At 40.2% G+C, this 27,165-nt stretch overlaps 1 protein-coding gene across 1 annotated transcript in view; it reads right to left on the bottom strand.

Moving 5' to 3' along the window:
• Nucleotides 1–27,165, bottom strand: part of CHN1 (chimerin 1) — a 208,006-nt gene that overhangs the window by 4,831 nt on the left and 176,010 nt on the right. Inside the window, exons 8-11 of the mRNA XM_052662504.1 lie at nt 18,487–18,571; nt 8,687–8,860; nt 7,882–7,959; nt 4,724–4,861 (exon numbers count right to left, since the gene is read on the bottom strand). Coding sequence (XP_052518464.1) covers nt 4,724–4,861; nt 7,882–7,959; nt 8,687–8,860; nt 18,487–18,571 — 475 coding nt within the window. The remainder of the gene's footprint in view (nt 1–4,723; nt 4,862–7,881; nt 7,960–8,686; nt 8,861–18,486; nt 18,572–27,165) is intronic.

The raw sequence follows: 27,165 nt of genomic DNA, 5'->3' as shown, positions 1-27,165 counted from the left end.
GGAGCCCCCCAAAATAAAGTCTGACACTGTTTCCATATCTATTTCCCATGGAGTGATGGGACCGGATGCCATGATCTTGGTTTTCTGAATGTTGAGCTTTAAGCCAACTTTTTCACTCTCCTCTTTCACTTTCATCAAGAGGCTTTTTAGCTCCTCTTCACTTTCTGCCATAAGGGTGGTGTCTTCTGCACATCAGAGGTTATTGATATTTCTCCCGGCAATCTTGATTCCAGCTTGTGTTTCTTCTAGTCCAGCGTTTCTCATGATGTACTCTGCATATAAGTTAAATAAGCAGGGTGACAATATACAGCCTTGATGTACTCCTTTTCCTATTTGGAACCAGTCTGTTGTTCCATGTCCAGTTCTAACTGTTGCTTCCTGGCCTGCATACAGATTTCTCAAGAGGCAGGTTAGGTGGTCTGGTATTCCCATCTCTTTCAGAATCTTCCACAGTTTATTGTGATCCACACAGTCAAAGGCTTTGGCATAGTCAATAAAGCAGAAATAGATGTTTTTCTGGAACTCTCTTGCTTTTTCCATGATCCAGCGGATGTTGGCAATTTGATCTCTGGTTCCTCTGCCTTTTCTAAAACCAGCTTGAACATCTTACCCATGATCAATTTTTCAGAGAATGCAAACCTTTAGCCCCAAGAAAACCACAGCATGATTTAAGAGTGAGACAGATACAGCAGAATGTACTCAGAGATGGAAGGTCACCATCAGTTGTTGAAGTATATGAAAGACTTGCATGTGGGAGAGGGGGACACTGGGATCACTGCCCATGGCGGGGAGTTAAAAGCTGGCAGATTCCTGGCGCCTCTGTCAGTGGACATCTGTCTACCAGTGGACGGGCCGCCTGGAGAAGTAGTGATCTTAGCTTTTTTTTGTTGTTTAATTGTCTACCGCTTGGCAGGCAGATTCTTTACCACTAAGCCACCAGGTAAGTCGTTCCTGTAGTTACAGGGTATTTAAAAGAGCATGTGTTGGTGCTGCTGTATTTCAAATGGATAGCCAACAAGGACCTACTCTATAGCACATGGAATTCTCCTCAGTATCATGTGGCAACCGAGATGGGAGAGGAGTTTGGGGGAGAATGGATACATATATATGTATGGCTAAGTCCCTTTGCTGTTCACCTGAAATGATCATAACACTGTTGATTGGCTATACCTCAATACAAAATAAAAAGTTGAAAAAAACAAATAAACCCAAACAACAACAAAAAAGAATGTGTTGGAGAAAGAAGTCCAGTTACACGACCCCTTAGATTATCCAAAAATGCTAAGATACTGTGGTTCTTAGTATAAAATTATGTTTACTCATTCAACAAATGTTTTTGAGCACTATTATTTTGGGCTTCTCCTGGTGGCTCAGTTGGTAAAGAATCTGCCTGCAATGGAGGAGATCGCTTGCAATGCAGGAGACTCGAGTTTGATCCCTGGGTCAGGAAGATCCCCTGGAGAAGGAAATGGCAACCCACTCCAGTATGCTTCTTGCCTGGAAAATTCCATGGACAGAGAAGCCTGGTGGGCCAGAGTCCACAGGGTCACAAGAGTCGGACATGACTTAGCAACTAAACCTTTATGTAACTGGGCACTGCGGTGATACAAACAGGAGAGGACCCCTCCACCTGAGGGAGTAGGGAAGACCAGAGATAACTATAACCTTGGCAGGAAGGAATGAGGCTGTGAATGAGGCCCATCTATGTGTGAGGCGACTCGAAGGGAGAAAGGTGGCCTGCAGCTGAGAGGTCCTGGAAAAGTCTGGAGGATTTGGGGATGTGGGTGTGGACATTGTAGCGGCAGGAAGTGAGCACTCTGGACATGTATCAGGCCTAGTTACAAGCTCTCTGAATGAAAGTACTGTCTGATTCTTCAGAGAAATCCAAATCCAAGAAGAATAAAACTTAGGCAAGCAAAAGGGGTGAATCAGTGGCACAGCTGACGGGGAAACTCAGCAAGCTCTCTTTCCAGACTTCGCTTCAGCACATTTTAAATCGCTGAGGACAAAGAAGCCTGGGTTTTCTCTCTCTGACTCACTCACAGTTACATACTGAGTCATGTAACTTTTCTGAGATATTCTGGGAAGAGCTCTTAGACTCCTTGGCCAGGAGATGGTCTCGCCATTCAGCCCGACCCAGAGCTCAGCTATGGCAGTGCTCTTTCCACTGTGATGCGTGCTGGGTTACTGAGCATGGCCTCTGTTTTGTAGGGTACCGATTCTTCACCAGGGAGACCAAGGCTTCAAGTTGGTTCATAAGAGAGTTTACAGTGGATTATGAATGAAGGGTTATGAAGCTCTTCAAGCCTTTGGTTGGGATGCCCTGGCCTTCTCCATCTTTGAATCCTTTTCTCATTTTCTGTAACCACTCCTTTCCAGCTTTCAACCAGCAGCTTCTCCAGGGAAGGCTGCCAGAGCAGCATTCAAACAGCTGTTGCAGGGGAAAGCTTTAACAAGAACTCTGACTTTATTGCTGTGGTTGCTATTGGCAAGGGCTTCTAGTAAATGCCAGAGATACCTGAGACCTGAAGAACCTGGTCCCCGGTTGTTTCAACGGCTGAGATACAAAAAAGCTCATCGCGAAGGGTGAGTTAGCTCTGTGCTCTGTTTGAAAGGGGTTCCACCCCTTCCCTCGTGTCTTCCTCCTCCTCTTAATCCTTCTGTTCCCTGTTCCATGAGGGAAGCCAGGCAGGTGCAGAGGGAAGAGGGCCAGGGTTTTGAAGTCAGACAGATGTGAATCTGAATGCCAGGGCAACCCCCTTTTGCCATGTGACCGTGGACAATTATACCTATAACGTCTCATTTCTTCTAAAACAGCATCATGGGTGTAAAGCGCCCAGCACCATTTCTGGCACTGAATATGTCCTATACATCTTAGCTTCTCTCATTTTCCTTATCTATCAATACAGAAAGAGAAAGGCTCTATCTATGAGTCTGAAGAAAGAAACAGATTTTACTACCAGGAAAGACATGTCATAAGGACACATTGTTCCACACTCTTTGATACCAGTATCAAACACGTAAACATGTATATTGTGTGTAAACATTATGCCAGGGTTTTTGGTGTCACACATCAAACAGTCTTATATTAGACGGAAATGGATTTTCTACCTTGATTAAGGGAAGTTTCTTACGATGTGCTTTCAAGAGCTCTCTAAGGGGTGACATAAGGGAGCTTGCTGACTTCGCTGAATAGGAGGGCTGTTTCAGACACAAACCCAAGAATGGTGACAAATGCTTTGGAAGAATAATAAAGAGAGGAGACGGTCCTCAGTAGCTTGGGTAGATATGGGGAAAGGTAGTGAGGTAATTTGGGAGTGAGGGGTGAAAGGCCTTAAAATCCATACGGAGAGCTTAGATTTTTCTTCTAAGTAGATAAAGGGGTTATGCAGCAGCATTCAGAACTGGGGTTTGAACCTGGCTCTGTCCTTGCTAACTGGATGCCCACGGGCTAGTCACATTTCAGTGTTACTCCCAAGCCACATGGGGACAGAAACTTTGTGCAGTGGAGCCCCCGTGTTGTCCGGGGGACTGGGGTAGACCAAGGTTTAAGCAGCCCTTCATGGCACAGGTGTGTGCCAAGTGCTTTCCAGATTAGCGGTTATGTGATTTCTCTCTCTGGGAGCAAACCTGTGCCCCACCAAACAAGAACCCGTAAGCGCCTTCAGACAGTTTTCATGATCTGCCCTGAACCCATCCTGAATTCCCATGGAAGAGATAGAGTCTTGTGGCTTCTAACATGAATGCTTATAAAAAAATCAGTGCAATTCTCACAGCTGTTCTCTACATGAGAGCTTGAACTGACCCGCGAGGAATCAGGGCTCCATGGAACTAACCACAAAAATTCTCAACACGAGCTCTGAAGGGAAACTGAAAATTAGAACAAAGAAAGTTTGTACTTCATGAAATTCCAAAATCAGAAAGCAAATCAGTGTTACTAAGGAAGTGATGTTATTACTTAAAGATCAAGACAACATATGGTTTTTAAGAGAGAGAGCAAATGACGGAAATAGCCTATCTTTTCAGAAAAAAAAAAAAAGGTAATGCCAACACTTAAAATCTGTTAAGAATTCCTTTCTTTAAAAAAAAAACAAGTGTGAACTACAGGTATGATTTTTGCACCATAAATAAAATTTTCCAAATGGGCCTTTGCTTTTTCTCATTTTCATCTTAACTAGAGCTTATTTTTTAACTTTTTAAAAGTTAAGTTTTTAAAACTTTTATTTCTTAACATTTGCTCTAAAACAGAGCTTTTTAAAGTATAATCTATGAACCTGAGCCAGTCTGCAAACTGTTACTGGCGTGTCACAGGATAAGGACAGAAACTGAAGGTAAGAATTTATATATTTTATAGCAGTCTGACAGAGTAATCTTTGTGTTTGCTGAATCTAACAATAGATAGTTGATATTTTTTCAATTTTGTTTTTCTAGTTATTTTTATTTTACTTTACAAAACTACTGTTCATGTCTAGGAGAACTGGTGTAAGCCTTACTTTGGAAAGTAAAGGTTACACATTACAAAGATGCTTCTGATGGTAGAAGTCATAAATAATCTATGTTAGAGAAGAGTTCAAAATTCTTGTGAGTACATTAGCCACGGAGAGAGGCCCGGGAGAAATATTTCATAAAATGCATTCAATATACTCAGAGGAAAAAAAACAGGAGATGTGATTACCTAGAAGAGACAATTTGTCAGGTTACAAGCACATGCCTTCATACTTACTGGCGGACTCTATAAACTTAGGGTAGGCGTCGTATGTGATGAGTGGAATTGGCAAATCCCTGAAGTACAGTTTCAGTGCACCAGTGATAATGTTGATATCTTCATACATGTTCACAGAAATATCTGCTTTCTCACCATCTTTGAAGGATGTTAAAAGAAACAAAAGTAAATATCTGGATTCATAGCACTTTTAACAAATAACATTTCTGTACAGTTTTTAAAGATTCATAATGCTTCAGTTTTAAACACCAAATTCACTGTGCTGATACACGTGTATTTTTTTCTGTGGACGACAACCTGAATTTTTTATTCTAAAGTTATTTATTCTTCCACAATTTATGATGGAGGGGGATAGTAGAAGATGACTGAGGTTAACAGAAATATTTTAAAATTTCATGAGAATTCCTAGAGGAATACTGTGGGGTAACTTTTTCTTTCTTTTTAAAATAAACATAGAGAATGTGAAAAATAACAACTGAAGTCCTCCCAACTTATAAAAGACCCAGCACAAAAGGCCACCTTCAATTCACCCTGGGTTCCCATAATGTTTGATCTTGCCTGAGCCCTGGGGATAGGAGAATTATTGAGAAGGGAAAGAAGCAAAACAAAAACTCTAGAGTGTTGCGATAACAAGAGAAGAAATTACAAAACACAGGAATATTTTAAACTTGCTGGGCCTTAACACTCTTAAGGAAAGCTGTCCTTCCTTCAGGGTGACCCCTTCTGCCCTCCCCTGCACTTAGTACTCTGTTAAAACAGCTCAATTTTCATCTACTAAAGATTTAATTAGTTTCTACTCTGAGCTAGATCTTATACTAATTTCTTTTATTCCACTTGGCTTATAATAGATTTCTAAGGTTGAAAAAGCAGCCTCTTCCCTACAGAGCTATTAGAATGGCTATAACCCGGAACACCGACACCACCAAATGCTGACAAGGATGGGGAGCCCCGGGAACTCTCGCTGGTTGCCGGCAGAAATACAAAGAGGAGCTGCCACTTCAGAAAGCAGGCAGGTGCTTGCAAAGCTAAACAAACACTTACCACATAATCCAGCAATCATACTCCTTGGTATTTACCCAAGGAATTAAAAACTTCTGTCCACACAAGAACCTGCACACAAATGTTTCTAGCAGCTCTACTTGCAATTGCCAAAAACATGGAAGCAACCAAGGTAGCTTTCAATAAGTGAACCGATAAACTGTGGGATACCCAGACAAAAACGGTATCATTCAGTGATACAAATAAATGAGCTCTCAAGCCATGAAAAGACACGGAGGAACTTTATATGCACATTGCCAAGTAACAGAGCCTGGTCTGGAAAAGTTACATACTGTATGATTCCAACTATTTGACAGTCTGGAAAAGGCAAAGCTATGGAGTCAGTAAGAAGATCAGCGGCATTGAGGGGAGGAAGGGGAAGAAGAACAAGGTGGAGTGCAAGGATTGTTACAGTAAAGAAAGTTCTGTATGGCACTGCAATGGTGGATACGTGATGTTACGCATTTGCCCAAAACCATAGAACTGTACAACACAAAGGCCTTCCCTGGTGGCTCAGACGGGAAAGCATCTGTCTGCAATGCTAGACCGGGGTTCGATCCCTGGGTTGGGAAGATCCCCTGGAGAAGGGAATGGCAACCCACTCCAGTACTCTTGCCTGGAAAATCCAATGGACAGAGGAGCCTGGTAGGCTACAGTCCATGGGGTCACAAAGAGTCAGTCACAACTGAGCGACTTTACTTACTTTTATGTAAAGTACTGACTTTAGTCAGTAATAATGTATTGACATCAATGTTGGCTCACAATGATAACAGACTGTATTATATGAATGAGAGATGTTAACAGAGGAAACTGTGGCCAGGAGCAACAAAGGAGGGGTTATATGGCAAAATCTCCCACTGCCAGTGGCTGGGAATGGCCTTGATCAGTTGCTACCTTCTGGAGAAAAAGAAATGGCTCTTAACACTCAATCTTGTTTAGATTCAGGGTTGTTCCCGATGCCATTTCTTCACCTCGTCTTCTTCAATCTTGTCAAATATGTGGACTGACCTAGATTTCCTCTTACTGTGTTGATGATAATATCTCATTTATTTTGTCTTCTACTTCTATTGGCTGTTAGAGGTCTGTGATGGGAGAGGAGTGTGATGGAACCAGAAGTGTGTACTTGCAAAGAAAAGGGTCTCTTCATGATCACAACTCCTGTTCTTTTTACTTCCTATATTCAAGCTTACAGCTCTTTGGTACCATTTATTCCAGTGCTCAACACAAAGATAAATCGGAGAACCATGGGAACAAAACCTTAATTTAAATGTTAAAAGAAAATAAGCTTCACTGAGCTTTTCTTTGGCTGGGCCCCTCCTACCACAGAGGGGTCTGATGCCAGAAGGTCTTTAGGTCCTCTCAGATTCTTGCCCCAACACACGAGCCTGAATTTTTTTTTTTCTGGTTGGTCTTTCAAATCCACATATTTTGGCAGTTTTGTGATACTGGAGATTTAACACAATATTTCAGCATAACAATGTTGGAGAGAAGACTACTTTGACCATATAATACCGTTCCAACAGTCAATTAGCTGGGAAGTGCTAAGCATGCATGCCAACTTACAGGAAAATTCACAAAGCTTCTCCCTTTTTTACCAAATAGATCATATTAACTCAGAAGTAAAGCTTTCAGGAAGTAAGCCAATTAGCACATGTGGTCAAAACCCTAGATTTCTTATATGAAAATTAATGAGCTTGAACTTGGATGACAAGATGCTGGGGAGGCACGCACAGCAGGCAGAGTTAGGTCGGCCACCACAGACCTGGGAAATCTGAGCTCTGTAGTGACTTAGATTCCTTCCTCTCCCACCCACCTCCACTGTTTTTTTTCATGGTTTCTGGTAAATTTAATTGCTTTGTATATATTTTGGTGAACATGGACCAGCCTTGGAGGCTCAAATATTGGTAATATAGTTAATATTTACACTTCTCATCCTGAAATTTAATAGCTTAATACTTAAAACTAATACAGAAATTATAAAAATTATAAGCTAAGTCATTTTATTTGGCATAATAATAATTAGTGATTTAGAAAAACAATGGAAAGAATAAAATAAGAAACTGTGTCTCTTTGGGTAGAGTATTATTGTCCTAAGTTAATGAACCTTCTGGAAAACACACCTCTGTCAAAAGCCATCTTGACATCTTCAATTAGGTCACTAAATCCTGAGACTCGGTACAGTCCTTCAGAATTAAGACCTGTAAAGATAGAGCAGGGAAACTAATTAGTCTCTTTGGGGTAACGGCCTTTCCTCAGATTTTAAGTTCTTTTCATACTTCAGGCTGGGGGAAGTAATGCGTCAGGAAGAATGATGAAATATATATGTTTAGAAATATGTATGTTTAGAAACCTCTTCATACTTTTCTCCTAAAATAAAATCGTTTTACTCACAGTTCTTTAATTCTGACCTGCTGGGACCTGAATATCTGTAATCTGGCTCATCATTTTGTCTAACTAGATCAAACACCTTAAGTCTTAAGGGAAATAATTTCATCACCACTACTATACCATAAATTCTTTTACATAAGAGAAGACTGAGATAAACTATATTAATAGGCCTGTAGCAATTATCTCCAAAGTGGCAGAGACTAATTAGGGCGTAGTTCTGGTTTTTGGTTGTTTGGCCTGTTTTAAACAGAGCATTTATTTCTTTGCTTTTTGGACCTAAGAAAAGTATAAAAACTAAAAAAAGAACTGGCATCTACATATCAAGTTTTATAGACTGGAAGCATCATCCATAAATATATTTTTAAGCTTATTTCTTATAACTGGTTAAGTGTACCTTGAAATCATGTTGGTTAATTACTTGCTAACTGCTTTCAGACGTTCAGACTGTTATCTGAAACCATTCCCCCTAAACTTGCAGGAGAAAGCCTGGCTGTGCAGGGAGTCAGGACTGCTCTGAGCCCGCGGGAAGCGCCTCACCTCGAGACTCAATCTCCCTGATGCACATGTCCACCACCATGGGCCGCTTAGTGATGTGGGCTTTCACGAGTGTCGTCAGGTCACAGCTGTACACCTTCTTGACGTGTTTCAAGTCTGGCTTACAGTCATTTGGGACCATCTTGGAACACTGCTTATGAACATTCAAACCGCAATCTAAAGAATTTTAAAAGGAAAAATTCATTATTATTTTCAGAATTTTGAGTGTTCCGGAGTGTTTATTTTGGCAAGACACTTCAACCTGAATTAGGTTTAAAGACTAGCTTTCAGCCAGCAGAGTGAGGGGAACATTCCTCTCATTCTCTCTTTTGGAAAATTTTAAGTTAGAAGACAGAATTCCAGCTCATGTTCCATCATTTACTCACTGTATGATCTCAAGAGAATACCAACCCAGACCAAAGTTAATAAGTGTTCAATTAAATGTCTACAAAAAGTAATATTATGCCAATTAAAGATTTATCTATTTCTTTAAAGTTACATAAAAATTATATTCAATGTGGGATATAACTGCATTTTAACAAATCTGAGGTGGAATTGAACCCCCAAAAGTAAAGATTATCCAAGGGCCCTCTTAAAATGATGCTGATCATATTTATATATATTCATAGCTCTTTAAATATATGCGTATGATGATATAGAATACATCTAGATAGCTAAAAGTAGCTATAGTTATTATTTGTTACTGCTATCATCAACAGCTTACTAATGCCAAGCACACTATTTCAAGTGCTTTCCATTATTTACGCTCACTAATTTCTATAAAACAGGTTTTATTATTCTTCTCTTTTATAAATGTGATGAAACAAGCACACAGGTGTTAAGTAACTTACCTACAGCATTTAGTACATTGTGGAGCCAAGACTCAAGCCTACAAAGATTGTAATGTCCACGACTTTAAGACCTATACCATACTGCCTCTACTGAAGTTGTTCCTGTGCTTTGTCATTTTATTGGGTTATAAATTCTAAAATGCCAGAGTCCAAATATTTTCTAGTTAACATTTTGAGACATTTTATTTTCAAGAGCACAATGGCATTAGACTTAGGAGACATGGACCCTGAATAATTTAACTAAATTTTGTCTTTCTGGTTTTGGGTAAATGTTACCTGTTTGTTTTTAAGCTCATGAAAACTTGACCCTGACCTCTTGTAAATCAAATTCGAGTGGGGTACACACAGTTTATAGCCAGGTCTTAATGGATTAGGGGCTTCCCTGGTGGCAGTAGTGGTAAAGAACCCTACTGCCAATTCAGGAGATTCAAGAGACGCAGGTTTGATCTCTGGGTCAGTAAGATCTCCTGAAGGAGGGCATGGCAACCCACTTCAGTATTGCTGCCTGGAGAATCCCACGAACTGAGGAGCCTGGCAGGCTGCAATCCATGGGGTCGTAAAGAGTCAGACACGACTGAGGTGACTTGGCACACAGTGGATTTGAAAACCATTACCATTACCACTGTCTGTGATCCTTGGGTAAGCTTCAGTTTTGCTTACTGTTTGGGCAGAAAGGGGAGCATAACATTCACCTCACAGAACTGTTATGAGAATGAAGGAGCCAGTGTAGTCCAGGTGATTTGCATATTGTAGAATGTTAGACCATCATCGTGACCTTCGGTAAAGTTGCAATCGAGTTACATACGACAGTAACGGTCAACAGGGACAAGGAAAATCAGCCATGGCTTAAAGATGAAATTGCTACTTCATCAAATATGTAGACATCGCCTATCTGACAAAAGAACTTAAGGCTTGTGGTGACTCTTAGGGAGGAAGTCCTATGTTCTGAGCATCTCTGAAGTGAAACGACACGTTTGGTGTAGAGGGAAGTTGGGTCTTTGCAAGTGTGTGTCTGGAAGTAAACAGCACCGGAGATGGCACGGCAGTGCTGATAGTGTCCCAACATCACCATCACTAAAGAACAGCAGCTGCTTCTTCAAGTATGTAAAGGCTGCCAGGGATAGGAGCTCTAGTGTGCCATCTGAAGAAATGACCCAACACTGGTCTACATAGTCAAATAATGTCCAAATGAGTCCAGGACCCAAACCCTAAATTTCTCTTTAATCTATATTAGATATAAATAAGATTTCTGATTCAATCATACAGCAAATTGGTGGTAAAATGTCCACTTCAAAGACCTCACTTCCCCTCAACGTTTTAATGTTTGGAGACAGCTTCTATAATTTAGAGATAGATCTATTAATTGTGTGCTTTTGAGTGAGTTACTTACAATTTTCTGTGACTTATATAAAATGGGAATAATAATAGTATTTATCCATTAATATTGGATCTACTCTTAGGTTCTATTATTATGTTAATGTGAGGCTGTACATTTCTCTGTTGTTATTCAGGAGAAGGAAATAACTCTGAGGGGCCTTTCCTAGGTAGTGCCCCAGGGTTCCTTGAATGGCACTGTCATGATCTGCTTAGGGTCGGGAGCTAGGCTGACCTCTAGGCCAATTCTGTTTGTCAGATGTGAATGTCAGGTCCTGAAAAGGACTTGGATGTTGGGGTCATAGCTGCTTCCTCATCTACACAGTTCTTAGTACATTTCATTTACAGAAAAGTACCTCCAAGCAGCTACATCATTTTTCTCTGACTGCTTTACCAAATTTGGGGAGTTGCAGCCACTGATTTCTCAAATATCTTTACCCCTCCCACTTATTATCCTCTCCTGGGATTCCAACAACACAAATGTAAAATCTTTTGTTACTGTCCTACAGGTCTTTGAGGCTCAGTTCACTTTTTAAAATCTATTTTCACCTCTCATTTGAGTTGGATAATTTCTACTGATCTATTTTTCAGGTTCATGGATTCCTGCCTCTGACATATCCAATCTATCAATACTACTGAGCCCATCCTGTGGGTGTTTTGTTCATAAATTTCTCAGTTCTAAAACGTCCACTTACTTAATTCTTTCTTATATCTTTATTTCTTTCTGATATTTCCTATATTTCATTTGTTTCAAGAGTCTTTCTAATAGCTTCTTGTAACATTTTTATAAACGCTGTTTTCCTTATCAGATAATTCCAACATCTATGATTGTCTTCTTTCATCTGAGTTGAGATTTTCCTGGTTGCTGGTAATGAGGTATAATTTTGAACTTCATATTTTGAGTGTTATAAGACTGTGTGGTCCCTACTGAAATCTTCAATTTTAGCAGGCAGTTAACCTGTTTAGATTTAGAATGCACATCCTGGCACACTACATAGGCTGTGTTTCAAATGTCAACCTAGTTTACAAAGCCTTTGTAATGCTTTTGCAGTGCTATTTCGCCCACCAAACTTGTATGTTATTCAAATGGCAGGACTCTACCCCACATTCTGGGCAGGGAAGAGGTCCTAGTCATTACGGCAGGGCGGAGAAGAAGTCTTGGTTTGCCTCCATGCCTGGCTGGGGAGGAGTACTGTGCTGCATGACCTGCACGGTGGGTACTAAAGACAGAGTTCTGATCGTGGTCTCAGCTGCCTCATTACTGCAGGTCAGGGGTGGAGACAGGGCTCTGCCCATAGATTTAGGCTGAATCGGTGCTACTTCTACCAGAGGGTGAGGATGAAAGTCAGGGTTCCACCTGGAGGCTCAGCCAAGGAAGGGTACCACTTTCTTCCTGCAGGATGGTTGGCGAAGACTCACAGGAGAGAAGTACAACCCTGTTACTGCAGAGTGGGGTGGAAAACAGGTACCTACCCACAGGCTTCTGCTGCAGCATCCACGGGGCCGGGGGAGGGGGCAATGTGGGCTTGCCATGGTGTCCACCTGGAGAATGCCGATGCACTAAAAGGTTTCTATCTGGCTCAGCTGCCCTTTTCCCAGGACTTTGCCTAGGAAGAGCCAGTTCTTGGGATTATTTTTTGTGTCTGCTGGCATTTATGACTTGTGGGTGTCTCTAGTGCTCAGGCTGGGATACACAGGAGTTTAAAAAAAAATCCAAAATACCACCAGGCAACTGACTTCTGAGTTCTTTGAGTCCTGAGGTCCCTAATCAGCCGCCCTTTTTTTTTTTTAGTGTGGTCCATTTAAAAAATACTTTTATTTGTTACAATCTTGCTTCTGTTTTTTATGTTTTGGTCTTTTGACCCTGAGGCACATGGTAACTTAGCTCCCTGACCAGGGATCAAAGCTGCACCCCCCGCGTTGGAAGGCAAGAAGGCTTAACCATGGAACAACCAGGAAAGTCCCAGCCTTCCTTCTTATACTGAACTTTCACAGTCTTCTGATAGCTGACATACATATTCTGTCAGGGTCTTCTGTTATCATCATTGTGAGGCATAAAACAAAGCCTATTTATTCATCTCGTCTAGCACTGGAAAAACTCTTACACAGTATTTTAGAAGTATAAAAGTCGGCAGAGCTTCATTATCTAAAAATAATGCTGAGGTACTTTAAGTTACTTTAATGCTTTAAGTATGTGCACAGAAGTCACAGAACCAGCTGGAAAGGGCTGGTATTAATAACCTATCCCACTGTCTTCATTTCACAAAGACAGTGAAGCTCAGAGAGGCTAAAGGATTTGTTCAGCAGTTACTCCGCCAGAAAGTGGCAGAAAGGAGATTTCAACCTTGGCTTCTTAATTCCTAGTCTGTGCTCTTCCCACTCAGTGATATATATCACTTTTCACTAGCAGTACACCTTGTATGCTGAGTTATTATTTTCAGGGCTGAAGATGCATTTGCTATTTTCAACCTTTTATTCAATAATGTGTGTTGTTTCTATTATTTGTTGTACATATTTAAGTTTAAAAGACACGGCTGTATTTTACTGTTACATAGGTATCAATACGTGATTTGGCAAGGACGTTTAAAAAGCAGTGATAAAACCTACCTATTATATCTTATTTTGTCACTTTCTTTCCTAACTATAAACTCTAAATGGAAATCCAGTAGAAAGGAAACAGTAAATTCTGAATGTATCCACAGAATACCAAAATATCTGAATGGCACTAATGGTCTGATATTAACTTTTTTTCCTTTTACCTCTCATTTTAAACATCAGCAAATGCCTAATTTATTTGTATTTCATTGAAGACTGGATAAAGTGATGACTATGGTCTGATTTAGGTATTTAATGAGGATGGAAATGCTTCCTAAACTGATACTCTTTCTTCTATCTGAATAAGATTAAACTATGGGACAATATATTATGCTCAATTTTAGAAATTTCAAAGGCCAAATTTTTGGCAGGATTGGATATGAAGTCCTTCAGAGGACCAAAGGATAGGGCAAAGTCATTAAAATAAAGCATCTTTATACCCTTAAGTTCACAGTGCAATATACCAGCTCTGAGCGTGCTCTGAAAATTGCTGCTTCAGGGACTAACAGTATATCAATATTTCAGTTTGCCATTAAGACTTTATTTGGTTTTCATACTTATTTATTAAAGTCATATAACTCCTATATAGTTCCATTTCTCCCAGGGAAGCTCTACACTATAAATGAAAAAAAAAATCCATAAAAGATTATTTCATTTGTTGCATCTCTTGGCCTGGCAGGTTATTTTTATGTTACAATTAAACCACATTGTCCCCTCCCAATTCTTCAAGTTAATAAGCATAGGATAAACACAAGAAAGGAGGAATGAGAAATTCAAAACATATCCTATCCTTATAAAGTATTTCTGTTAGACTACTAACTTGAAGTTACTGTCAGATTTTCTGGGCTTGAGTTCTCTATCAAAAAAATGTGTTTTATATCTAAAAAGCACAGAAACCTATTTTTTTGAAATAAATAGCTGATATTTATATTCTATTGACAGGATTAAGGGGTAATATTAATGTGTGTTTTGAAAAGAAAGGTAATGATTCATTCTTTTCTATGAGTGTCCCCATTTTAAATAACTGCAAATAGAAGTTTTTAAACATGCCTCTTAGTTGACCCCACCACCACCCCAGAATAGTGGGACTAGCCCATTTTTAACATGCATCAGAAGGCCTTATTTTCACAAGCAAAATTAAGAATATTTTGTTTTGGGGGATATTTATGAAAATATTGCTTTCATGTATAAAAGGAGCTACATGAAAGTCTTAGGCAAGTCTGATCAATTTCTCATTGGATTACAAGGACAAATGTAACTTTTTAGATACAATCAAAGCAGTAATTAAAAGACATTACTTCCCTTTCTCCAAGCTAAGAGTTAAGTGCTTCATACACAAAGCAATAAATACATTTTATTATTAGGAAAGAACTGCTGCTATTTCCTTTTGAGGGCTGGCAGCAATGACAATGATACACTGGAAAAATGAAGTCACTTTCCTAAATAACAAACACTAAGCTGATGTGTCTGATTTACAATTATCATCCGGCTTAACTTCTTAGAATATTCTGGGCAGGCTAAATGAAAACAATTCAGGGATGCTGGTAGAATAATGGTCTTTTTAATGAGAGGGATGTTTGATGATCTCAGTGATTATGTAATAATAATAGATTACTTTAACCTATAAGCTTACATTTCATAAAGGAAAAATGGTCTTGTAATATTATTCTATCTGAACGACAATGATCCTTTGCCCTTAACTTTTGAACGCTACTTACTTTCCTCATAACTGTTTTAGTAGGAGGAGCAGTGCTCCCAAGCTGCAGTTAGATGGTCCCTTGCAATGTCGTTTTACTCATTTTAAAGAAGGCGAGAGTAAGGGAGACTGTGGTTGCGGAGATGTTTAACGCCGACTGTGGGGCTTTGGAGAGCATGTCTGCAGTGACTGCAGGCCCATGCCTACCCTTGCTGTTCCCTCGGTTGTCCTTGTCTGTGTGGGCTGCTGAGCAAGCCTACAGTATTTGGTCCTGAAGGGACAGCTTGCTTGCTATTGGCTGCCAGTCTGGTGACTGGAACACCACCCAACACTTTATATAATGTTTAAAAAGAAAGAAGAGGGTGGTGGGATACAAAATTGTTCCTTTTGCCAAACATTCTTTAAAAGTTCCTGACAGGCTCTCTTCTGCCTTGGTGGATTTTGGAAAAAAAGAAACCAGAAGAAAGCAAGCTGTCAAAAGCAGATAAATACATCTCTTTTCTGACAACTTGTAAGCAAGCCATTTTTCTTTGGAAGTATCAGCTTTAATGTTTAGTGGCTAGTGTATTAGTTTACTATTGCTGCTGTAACAAATTACCATCAACTCAGTGGTTTAAAACAATACAGGTGTATCATCTAAGTTCTAGAAGTCGGAAGTACAGAATCAGTTTCACTGGACTGAAATCAAGGCCTCAGCTAGCCTGTGTTCCTTTTGGAGGCTCCAGGGAAGAATCTGTTTCTTTTCTTGCCTTTTCCAGCTTCCAGAGGCCACCTGCATTCATTGGCTCATGGCCCCCTTCAAAGCCAGCTGGAGAGCATCTTTGCTCTTTCCTGACCTCTGCGTCTGTGCTTGTATCTTTTCTCTGAATCAGCCTCTACTGTATTGCTCTTCTAGGGACTGTTGCAATTATGACTGCTTTGGGCCCATTCTGACAATCCACAGGACTCTCCCCATCTCCATCTCAAATTCCTTAACTTGGTCACGGAGTCTCTTTTGCCATGAAAGGCAAGACCTATGCCATGGGCACAGGTTCTGGTGATTAGGAAGCAGACATTTTCGGGCAGCCAATGTTCACCCTACCATAGTTCTCCCTCTCTTTAAATTATTAATTCTTTGCATTTTGTTTTAAATAAAGTAGATGGCTCAAAAATGAGGATGAGCCATTTTAGATGAAAGAATCTCACTGTCAATCTAAATGTAATTAGTCATAGAATAATTCAAATCCCAACCTTCCACATTTAAAAACTGGGTTGACCTGTTTTATACAGCTCAGTAATACAGTTCCAATCACATAGAATATAATGCTTTTGAAGGCAAGATATAACATAAAACCAATAAACTTTTCTTTACATTCTTGACCTTTACTCACAATAAAAAGAAAAGGCTATTTAAGTCAGTGCCTATGGGATGGGATGAATCATTTTATTTCTTTTCCTTCACATTATTACTATCATAAACATTCCAAAACATTTCTTTCAAATATGATTTTGGACTGTAGCATACTGCCAAAAATTATTCATATTCGTGGTGCTAGTTTTCTGCCAATAGCTAACTCAGAAGTCTCATGTAGATGGCCTTCACTCTTTCAAAACATACATGATACACATCATCACTCTAGTAAAAGAAAAGCTTTTGAGTTAGTGACAGTCATAAAGCGTTTAAAAACCACTGCAGTCTCAGCTAGTCAAGGTTATGTCATAAAGGCAAACCAGGCTTATCAAGACCATCATTCTTTGAACAGGTGATCTGTGCTTTGGAAAGTGTACGTCATTTGCCTTTGAAACACCACGACAACCTGGTTGATCGTAACTACACCACTATGTTCCACTGCGGTCCCCTCCAGTTCAAGGCTCAACCATAGTCTTCCCAGTGATGCTTCCTCATAATGAGTCTGGGCAACCACCAGCCGGAAAGAGAATGTTCTCATTTATTCTCTGGGCAGAAATCTGCAAATGGGGCTGTCAGTCCTCTAGGATGATGGAGGAGTTAGACTGGCTCTGAGCTGAGGCTCTCCTTGAAGGACACCTTTGCACAGTTCAAAGTCAAGGCATGGGGAATTCTTACCGCTAAATGTGGCAGGAAGTCCATGAATGGATCTGGCTAGTGACATATGCCTGGAACCTTATCATGCTTAGTGGTGCTAAGGAAGTCATAACTGAAGGTGGTGGGGGGCCAGGGCGGGGTGGGGGGAGCGGGTAACTTGGAATGCTCACATGCAATGAATACTTACCTTGCTATTCAAAGAAAATGCAATTGAGAAATAAAAAAATCAGACTCTAGAAGTTTCTGCACATAATGGACAACAAAAGTATTCCATTAAGAATCATGCCAAAAAAAGAAATGTGGATTTTTACAGTGCTAAATTTGACAATTACTTCAGTTACCATTTCAAAATACTTTACTCTTCATATACATATTTAGAGTTAAGCTTCATGCAAAAAAAACACGTAAGAACATATTTTTTAGCTTTAAAATTTAAATAGCAGAAACTTCTATGACCTAACATCACACACTTGAAACAAATAATTATTAAGTCTATGCCAAAATTTGGAGCAGCTGAGTAAACGGCCAGTACTCAGTATAGTTGTTCTATACAAATGAATTTCACGTCATTTCAGTAACACTTATTCCATAAATCATTTCAATAAATCCCTGAGTTGATTATTTATGTGGAAATCTTACAAGTTTCTAAATTTAAACCTAAAATACTATGGTCATATGTTATAAAAAGGATTCGGCAAATTCAAGATTTCAAAATATCAAAAACAAAGTATCAGTGACTAAGTGGTTTTTCAAAATATGATAATCATCTTTGAAGATAAATTCACAGGTTTTTAAAGCTTCAATTTGATTTCACAAAATTTAGTAAGGACTTAGTAAGGACAATTCAGCTTAACAAGCTTTTTAAAATTCAGTTTCTAAGGCAACAATCATAGGTCCCTGTACATTGCTTTTAAAAAAATTCATTTTTACAAATTTAGTTACTGCAACATCAAAGGCAAGGCAAATTTAACTGCCTTACTTTTACCTCCTTTTATCAGACTTTCTGAAAAAGATGATTTCCCTCTTTTTAATGGACCAGACTGCTGCTCATTAAGTACAGGAAGGTTAAGGCAGATAAAATATCAATATCCAAAGGGGATGCCTGAGATGTCAATGGCCTACTGCATGTTAAGAGCAAATAGGGATTCAGCCCATTTTATGTGCCTAACAGCCAGTATCCTCGTAAGTTATTCCGTATAACTTCATGTGTTACTCAATAAAGAGAAAAGGGAAGAGCTCTTACCTGCACATTTCACTCCCTGAGCAATGAGCCCCCACATGAAGTTGGCACAGTATTCACACCAGTGTGGCCCTCTGAATGTATGGACCTGAAAAAGAGTAGTGACAAAGTGGCCAGGGGAAACCCATACATGAGATTATTTCCCATCAAAGCACTCATACATAGGTCACAGTTAGTATGAAGACGCACAATACGGTTACATTTACAAAAACCTTGGTTGAGTGGAACTAAGCATTTAAAATTTCTTTCAGAGCTTGATTTTCTCTTTGTTTTAAAAATGGTGATAAATCAAGCCAATATCCTGCGATTTACTTTTGAAAACAGTTTTTACAGTGGAACTTTCCAACTGGTTCCCTCTAGCTGTAAGCAGTTTCATCTACATGTTATACAAGCACTGGTGTTATACAAGCACGCTATAGCACGGAGAAGGAGGATGAGGAGTGATGTAAAGTCTGTCTGGATCCTGTGAGGATTTTGTCTGCTGATTCACCTTCTGTTCTCTATGATCACAGTCGGGGCCATGGGTGTTGAAGGTGGTATTTAGCGACTGGTCACAACAGAATAATCAAAAAGGACCAATGGTTCAAAACCATTTTGATACTTACTATGTTAGCAAAGAAAATATATTTTAGAAACTACAGAAGTTACAGTTAATCAGAAACCCTGTTTGAGCACCGTAATTACTCACTCATCTTCCCAGCTCATAAAAATTTTACTGCAGTAGATTCTTTTATCCCTAAGAAAGGAACCCCCAAAGAATTCAAACACTAAGATACCTATAGACTTTATGCATAGGAAAGAGAAGCCATTCTAGCTTAAACCAGATGAAAAAACACTGGTAGAACAGAAAAACAATACATCCAAATCCTGAACATTAAAGAATAAAGGAAAACATATCTTGAATATTAACACTTTAAGACTTCTGAGCAAATATTGGCTGAAAATGTGCTCAAGAAACAGGTTAGAAGAAAAGGGAGAGGGAACAAGGAAGTTACTGATCTGCATCAATGACATTTAACTGAGATAATTTCTTATATATATGATTTCCTCCAGTAGACAACAGTAATACTAGAGTCAAAACCATAGTGTGACAATCTGATTTGCAAACAATGAAATTACAGCTAATATTGTCACTTTTACTGATGTTCTGTTTATGTACTGAATTGATCTTAGAAACCAAATGATTTTTTTTTTGCTTTGTTTTTGCTTTTTGTTGGTTATCTATTTTATATATAGTGGTGTGTACATGTTAATACCAGCCTCCTAATTTCGCTCTCCCCTGGGCCCCTCTCCCCTTTGGTAACCATAAATTTGTTTTGTGTCTGTGAGTTTCTGTTTTGGAAATAAATTCATTTGTGTCTTTTTTTTAGATTCCACATATAAATGGTATCATATGATAATCTCTAGGTTCATCCATGTTGGTGCAGGTGGCATTATTTCATTCTTTATGACTGAGTAGTATCCCACTATAAACATGTACCATTTTCTTTATCCATTCCTGTCAATGGATATTTAACTTGCTTCCATGTCTTGGATATTGTATACTACTACAGCGAACGCTGGGATTCTTTTATCTTTTTGAATTACGATTTTCTCCAGATATATGCCCAGGAGTGGGATTGCTGGGTCACATGGAAGCTCTATTTTTAGATTTTTAAGGAACCTCCATACTATTCTTTATAGTGGCTGCACCAATTTACATTCCCGTCAACAGTATAGGAAGGTCGCCTTTTCTCTAACCCCTCTCCAGCATTTATCGTTTATAGACATTTTAAGGATGCCAGTGAGTGACCCAGATGAGGTGGTACCTCACTGTAGCTTTTATTTACATTTCTCTAATAATCAGCAATGTTGAGCATCTTTTCATATACGTTTTGGCTATCTGTATTTCTTCTTTGCAGAAAGGTCTATTTAGGTCCTCTGCCTAGTTCTTGATTGGATTATTTTTGATAGAGCTGTATGAGCTGTTGGTATATTTTGGAAATTCTTTGTCGGTCACTTCATTCGCAGATATTTTCTCCTCTTATGTATGTTGTCTTCATTTTGTTTATGGTTTCCTTTGTTATGCAAAAGGTTTTAAGTTTAATTAGATCTCACTTGTTTATTGGTAAGTGATTTTTAAGACTGATGCAAATATATATATAAACTTCAAACTTAAGATGCCACTGAACATAAGACTTACCCTGAATGTAAGATACATACATTCCATGTAGAGAAATCACCAATTAACTTATGGCATGCCACTGATTATAAGCTTCATCCCAATTTCAGAGATGTTAAAATGAAAAAAAACAAAAACAAAAACATGCAGTAGAATCAATGAAATATGGTATATTAAAATTTAAAATACTACTGCTGGCCAAAATATCCATATAAGGCAACAGTGGATAACCCAGGGTTTGTTCCAAGCAGGTATTTACTTGTGGCTCTGGTCGCTGCCAAGTGAGCTCAAATACAAAACTTTGTGTTGATTTTGGGGAAAAAAAAAGAAGGCCATAATCCTGTCTATTTTTTTTTTATGGAAGTGTCAGGAACGCAGACAGTTGCTTCTGGGTTGTTAATGATGTTCAGAGCCTGCAAACTGAAAGCATTTCCTGGAGTTCCTGAAGCTCAGCCCAAGATTAACATCCAGATAGTGTCTGATGTCTTTGTTTTTTCCTATGTTCCTCTGAGTGAATAAAACTGGATAAAGTATGCAATCTTGCTTTTAATCTGAGGCAAATGAGTGAAACAGATAGCACTGACTCATATTTTAAAAGTTATATAGTCACAAAATATCTATAGAACTGTGAAGTTATTTTTGGAGGCAATCTCAGGATAATCCAGTTTCACTTAACTTTGTAAGGTTAATAAACTGGACTAGAAGAGTGGAGAAGTCCCGGTTTTGTACCTGCCGTTATTCATGACAAAAGGTGTTTAAATTCCACTGGTGTATAAATCACGGGAACAAAGAAGGGCTCTTGGCAAACAGTGCTGTGTACTGAGATGTTATAGAACCAATTCCCTGCTTTGCCTTCACAAAGCAGTGGTGAACGTGGCCTTCTGAAAGCCTTGTGACATCTCTTCATATCACGTATGCTGAAGAAACAGTCTCACTGTCCCAGTGGCCCAATGTTCTCTAATCGGGAGCACACATGCGTCTCAGAAAGCAATCCTTAGGAAATTGTTCTTGATTCAGTTCCTTCTCGGACAAGGTTTTTATAAAGGCATCTTGCCACCTGGGGCTGGTTTTAGTGGTGGTGGTGGTTTTAATTTTGTTTTCTTAAACCACTTTTATGTTATATAGCTCTCAAGGAAATGGTTCTAGAAGTAGGGCTTGAAGCACCAGAAGCTTGCTGAACTAGTATTTGTGTAACAGGATTTAAATGAATTTCCTTTTGAATTTTTGTTATCTACAACTTGTTATTTTTTAAACTTTTTGACTTTCCTGACTCCATGACACTGGCCTGTACTTATAAAAACTGAATATTGTAGTCTTGGTGTCTCTTTGATCCTCCTAAAGGTTATCAAAACAAATGGACATCATTCATGAATTAATCATTTTTATTCATTTACAAACATTAAGTGAAGACATAAACAAAATTTTTTTAAAATACTGGCTCAAGGAATTCACCATAGGTTTCTCCTGCTAAATATAACATGAAAAACCTCTTCTGAAAGTGTCTGCAAAGTATAAGGGCAGCTGGGGAGCGGCGTTGCTTGGTTAAGATGAATGCGTTGAGGCTTCCGGGTGAGCAGAATCAGGCTTAAATGGGGTTGTGTCTGTCAGAGGATGAATTAGGAAAGGCTGCTCCAAGGAAATCAGAGACACAACAGGAGCGAAACAACAGGATGTTTAGAGGATTGTGAGGCAGTTCAGTGTGGGTGGGGTGGCAGGAGTGGAGAGGGGCAGATGGGGCCTCTCCCATACCTGCAAACGTATACTTTGTTCAGTCAGCAGTGCAGGGCCACTGAAGATTTTTAAGGAAAGTGACACAGTCAAGGGATCAAGGCTGGAGGAAGACAGACCAGGCAGGCTGCTACAGCTGTGGTTTAGGTGCTGGATGGCGTGCACCTGAACTCAGGCAGTGCTGACTGAGCACGCGGAGGCAGGGTCAGTAGGACTTGGTAACGGACTGAGTCACAGGCAAGGGAGAGGTGGAGGACGGGGGCCAAGCCTTAGGCTTTGGGGCCTGCTGATGAGGGCAGATGGCATTAACAGGGGGACCAGAAGCAGAGGAACAGGTCTGGGAGTGAGGTGGGAGGGGACGAGCGGAAGGGATGGAGACAGAGGCGGTAGCTCCTGCAGTAAGTTTCCTGAGGGCACCCAGTGGAGATGGGACCAGGGCAGAGGGTCTAGCTCTGAGTAAGAGCAAACGGACTCTTCCCCTTCCCCGAGGGGGGAGGGCCAAGCGTAAGGGGGAGAGGATGGCTGTGCAGGGCAGGAGTGGTGGGAGCCTGGGACCCAGCAGGCTAAGGGAGTTCATACTTGACGGTTTAGCTGCTATTGTGTTAGGAAGTAAGTTCAGTCATGAAGCAAATGAAGTTTAGAAAAAGTGGGGAATAGGAACTGGAACTGGTCAGAAATTCAGAGAAGGGCTGCTGTGCTTGAAAGCAAGTCTCTTTCCTGGGTGGCATTATAATCATATCACTACTGTAACAGTGTAAAGTGCATTAAAGAAAAAGCGGTGCACACTTTCTTTTAAAAAGGGTGATTGTGTTACACTTGAGCTTTATCTGAATGTTTTATTTATATGCAGTTTTACATTAGCAGTGATGTTTATATCACATATTTTACTGACTCAAAAAAAGATACCTTTAACAAGTCAATTGTAAAAACTGTACAACTTAGAATAGTTGTACGATTTCCAGTTGTTCTGTCTATCTGGCACCACAGAAACAGGGCCCGCGTTACACCTGCAGACGAAGCTCCAGGGCACTGACACCTGCAGATAATTCTGCTTACCAGGTACAGTTGTATTCTGACTACCAGTCTCAGAACGATTTAATCAGAAATGGACATTCAAAATACAATAATTAAAAGGTCAAAAGTTGCATCTTGGAGGTTCTTTCTGCTTCGGAGTATGCGAAGAGAGAGCTAGGCTGGAATCTGGAAGAAAGGAGGCCTGAGTGGTTCACAAGGCGCTCAGACACACGCAAGGTTATAAAGGAGAACGGCTTATGCCTGAGATGCCCTGTAGGATACAGCAAACGCTCTTAGACATCCGCACAGGTCAGCACTCAGGGAATCAAGATTACTGACGTCTTCATAACACAACGAACAGATACTCATTAAGTGACATTGTCCATGTGTAATTTTTTTAGGGAATTTTTGTAAATTGTCCCAGATTTTTATGTTTATCTAAGTCTGTGTTTTAGTTTTCCTGTCTCTTCTTACTCTCCAAGGCTGTCAGCTCTCTCTCTCTCTTCCTAACCCTTTTCCCACCACTAATTCTTAGTTGTAAACCTGGAAATCTGATAAGGTAACTTTGCCAGCACTGGATGTAGATCAGGAAAATGTATCACCTATCTTCCTCTTGACGGCATTAACAAACCAAACCAAACTCACCAAACTTCTGGCTCCTTGTCTGTGTTTCTTATGGCTAAGGCTGAGGGATATTGGTCCTGTGTTGGTAGCATCATGCTTTATTCTATAACATTCTTTAGTCTCTATATACTGCTTCTTATAAGCAGAGGCCACCTCAGCTTCTGTTGTGTACTGTATGACCTTAATGACATACGCTGGCTTTATAAGGTGGGAAAATAACCAATTCCTTTATAAACCACTGTTTCTTCCTTTTGGTTATTTAAACCAATCACTTGATTAGTTTGTAAAAAAGGGATTCCCTGGGGGAATGTTTTGATCCCAATCAGCATCAGCATGTAACAGTGTTAGTGAGGTCAGAGATGGTCCTGAGGAAAGCTACCTTTTAACTTGGCCACAGGTATTTTTTCCTAGGCCACCTCCAAAGCTTTTGGCACATCTTGACAAATGAAAGTGACCCAGCACATGGCATGAATTATACTGCCATGAACAAAGGGCAGAGCAACAAAGGGCAGAGCAGCTTGTTTTAAGGACCTCTTCTCTTGCAACTGGAAAAAAGACAACTTTACTATCATGGCATCTGAGATTGCTCTCACCTGTGAATACCTTCTGTCACATCAATCACCTTAAAAATGAAGATGAAAGACTGTATTAACCAGTGGACCCAACAGAGTCTGTCACAGGGTGGGTAACGGTCAGCAACAGGCTGAAAAGGACAGACAGGGAGTGAGATGGGTGGGCTTCTGAGGGGTCCACATGGCACAGGCCAAGGGTCCTGTGTCTCCTGGGTATCAATCTAGATAAAAACTGAAGCTGTTCTCAACTGGGCCTACAGTCACATTAACCTGAACCCTGGTTTCCATAAGAAAACCAGCACTCCTGCTTCTCAGGTTTCTGACGTTCACATCTCCAGTTTGAATGTCAGTAACAGAAACAGCAGAAAAGAATTCTATGCTATGGCAAGAGAAAGAGAAAAATCACATCTTCATTATTCCTCCCAAGCCATAACACTACCTCTAGAAATAAGCATGAATGCAAACAGCCAAGGAGAGTGCCTACAAAGCCTGCTGCAAATATAAACTATGTTGGAGGCGGTAAGAACATTAGGGGAAATGAAATTTTGCCTGGAAAGGTGGGAATGACATTTCAGCTGCCGCTCTTCATTTGGGAGGCTCTGATGAGTCAGTTCTCCAGTGGGATATTAGGCAACGAAGGGAGAGAACAGATGATCAGAATCAAAACGAAAGGAATGTAGGTAGGCAGTCAGCTGGGCACGAAAGGCTTTTTTTTTTTTTCATTTTTATCTTTAGGGCAGCTGAATGTACTCTTTTAAGTAGCCAATTTTAGTCTTACTGAGATGGGTTTATTTTGATCCAAAAGGTTTGGGATTTAGAATTTTGGTCCTAATTTGACTTCTTTGTGGTTAAGGTATATTTTGATTGATACTAAATAATGAGACGAGACTGTAGAACGCTGGCTATTTAGCAACAAACACTTAAAACTGTACACAGGTACCCTGCAGGGAAAAAAAAAGGTAGGGAGGGGGAACTTAAAAATAGGAGTATCTTTAGTATCATAGCTTCCTGGTGGCTTAGTGGTAAAGAATCTGCCTGCAATGCAGGAGACCTGGGTTTGATCCCTGGGTCAGGAAGATCCCCTGGAGAAGGGAATAGCTATCTACTTACTCCAGTATTCTTGCCTGGAGAAGAATCCCATGGACAGAGAAGCCTGGCAGGCTACAGTCCATGGGGTCACAAAGAATGGAACACAACTGAGCGACTAACACTTTTTTCTTTTAGTATCAGAGCAGTACTTCTTGCCTTGTTATTTAAACGTTGAGTAGTCTTAACAATCTTCAGGAAAACGCTATACCAAACAATAAGGTTTGGGTATGGTTAAGCCAGCAGCACTGACAGGGCGCTGGCCATGCCTCCCCGACTTGTTCTAGTGTAAGGTGGTGCCCAGGGCACGAAAGGCAGAAGGAGTGCCTGGAGCACATGCTAAAATATGGCCTCAAGCAATGCTTGGGGCTGGAGGGTGCCTGGTACAGGAGGGGCACAGCCTCTGGCCAACCTCAAGGGGGTCCTGGGTGCATGGAAGCACTGGACAAATGTCCCCTTTGCCAGGTGTCCAGGTGCTAACAGCGTCCACAGCTGGCTACTACCCATGATCGTGCAGGGGCTGTGAGGTACTCACTTCACCACACAAGTAGTTATACCGTCAGAGGTATGTATCACTGTGAAAAGGAGGACAAAGGACAGGCAACTCAGTAACCTAAGGTTTCAAGAGTGAGAAAACTGTTCAGAATTGAGGGAGGTGTTATGAGACTCCTGGACATACCTTGGTCATATCACAAATCAGTGGTATCCCCCTAAATATGAGAAATAACTACAGGCAAAAGCTAACGTAACATGGTCAGGCTACAACAACACTAGCCATGCTTTACTAGTGGGACAATTATCAGGACACTATTAATAATTTAGTTCTGCTCCTACATGTAAAACACACAAATGACTTTTATTACCTGCTATATAAAACAGTTCTTTAAACATAAACATGTACAGAAAAAATAATGTATTATCAATTCTATTCACACAGTCCATTCACCACAATCCTATACAGGGTCTTGTTGTTGTTCAGCTGCTAAGTCATGTCCAACTCTCTGCGACCCCATGGACTGCAGCACACCAGGCTTCCCCGTCCTTCACTACCTCCTAGAGTTTGCTCAAATTCATGTCAATTGAGTTGGTGATGCTATTTAACCATCTCATCCTCTGTCACCCTCTTGGGCCTTGTTAACAAAGTTTAAATTTCTTTATGGCTTCCTTCATGATCTATCTTTCCACATCAACACTATCCCAGTGAGGGAGAAATATCTCTAAAACTATAGCTGAGTTAATGTGGTACAGACAAGTGAACTTGCTTAGGCTCACGCTGCTAAGTCGCTTCAGTCGTGTCCGACTCTGTGTGACCCCAGAGATGGCAGCCCACCAGGGCTACTCTGTCCCTGGGATTTTCCAGGCAAGAATACTGGAGTGGGTTACCATTTCCTTCTCCAGTGCATGAAAGTGAAACGTGAAAGTGAAGTCGCTTAGTCGTGCCTGACTCTTTGTGACCCCATGGACTGCAGCACACCAGGCTCCTCCGTCCCTGGGATT

Source organism: Budorcas taxicolor, chromosome 2, assembly GCF_023091745.1.
Source record: "Budorcas taxicolor isolate Tak-1 chromosome 2, Takin1.1, whole genome shotgun sequence".
NCBI lineage: Eukaryota > Metazoa > Chordata > Mammalia > Artiodactyla > Bovidae > Budorcas > Budorcas taxicolor.
The sequence above is the reverse complement of the archived record's forward strand: the minus strand, read 5'-3'. Positions and strand labels throughout refer to the sequence as shown.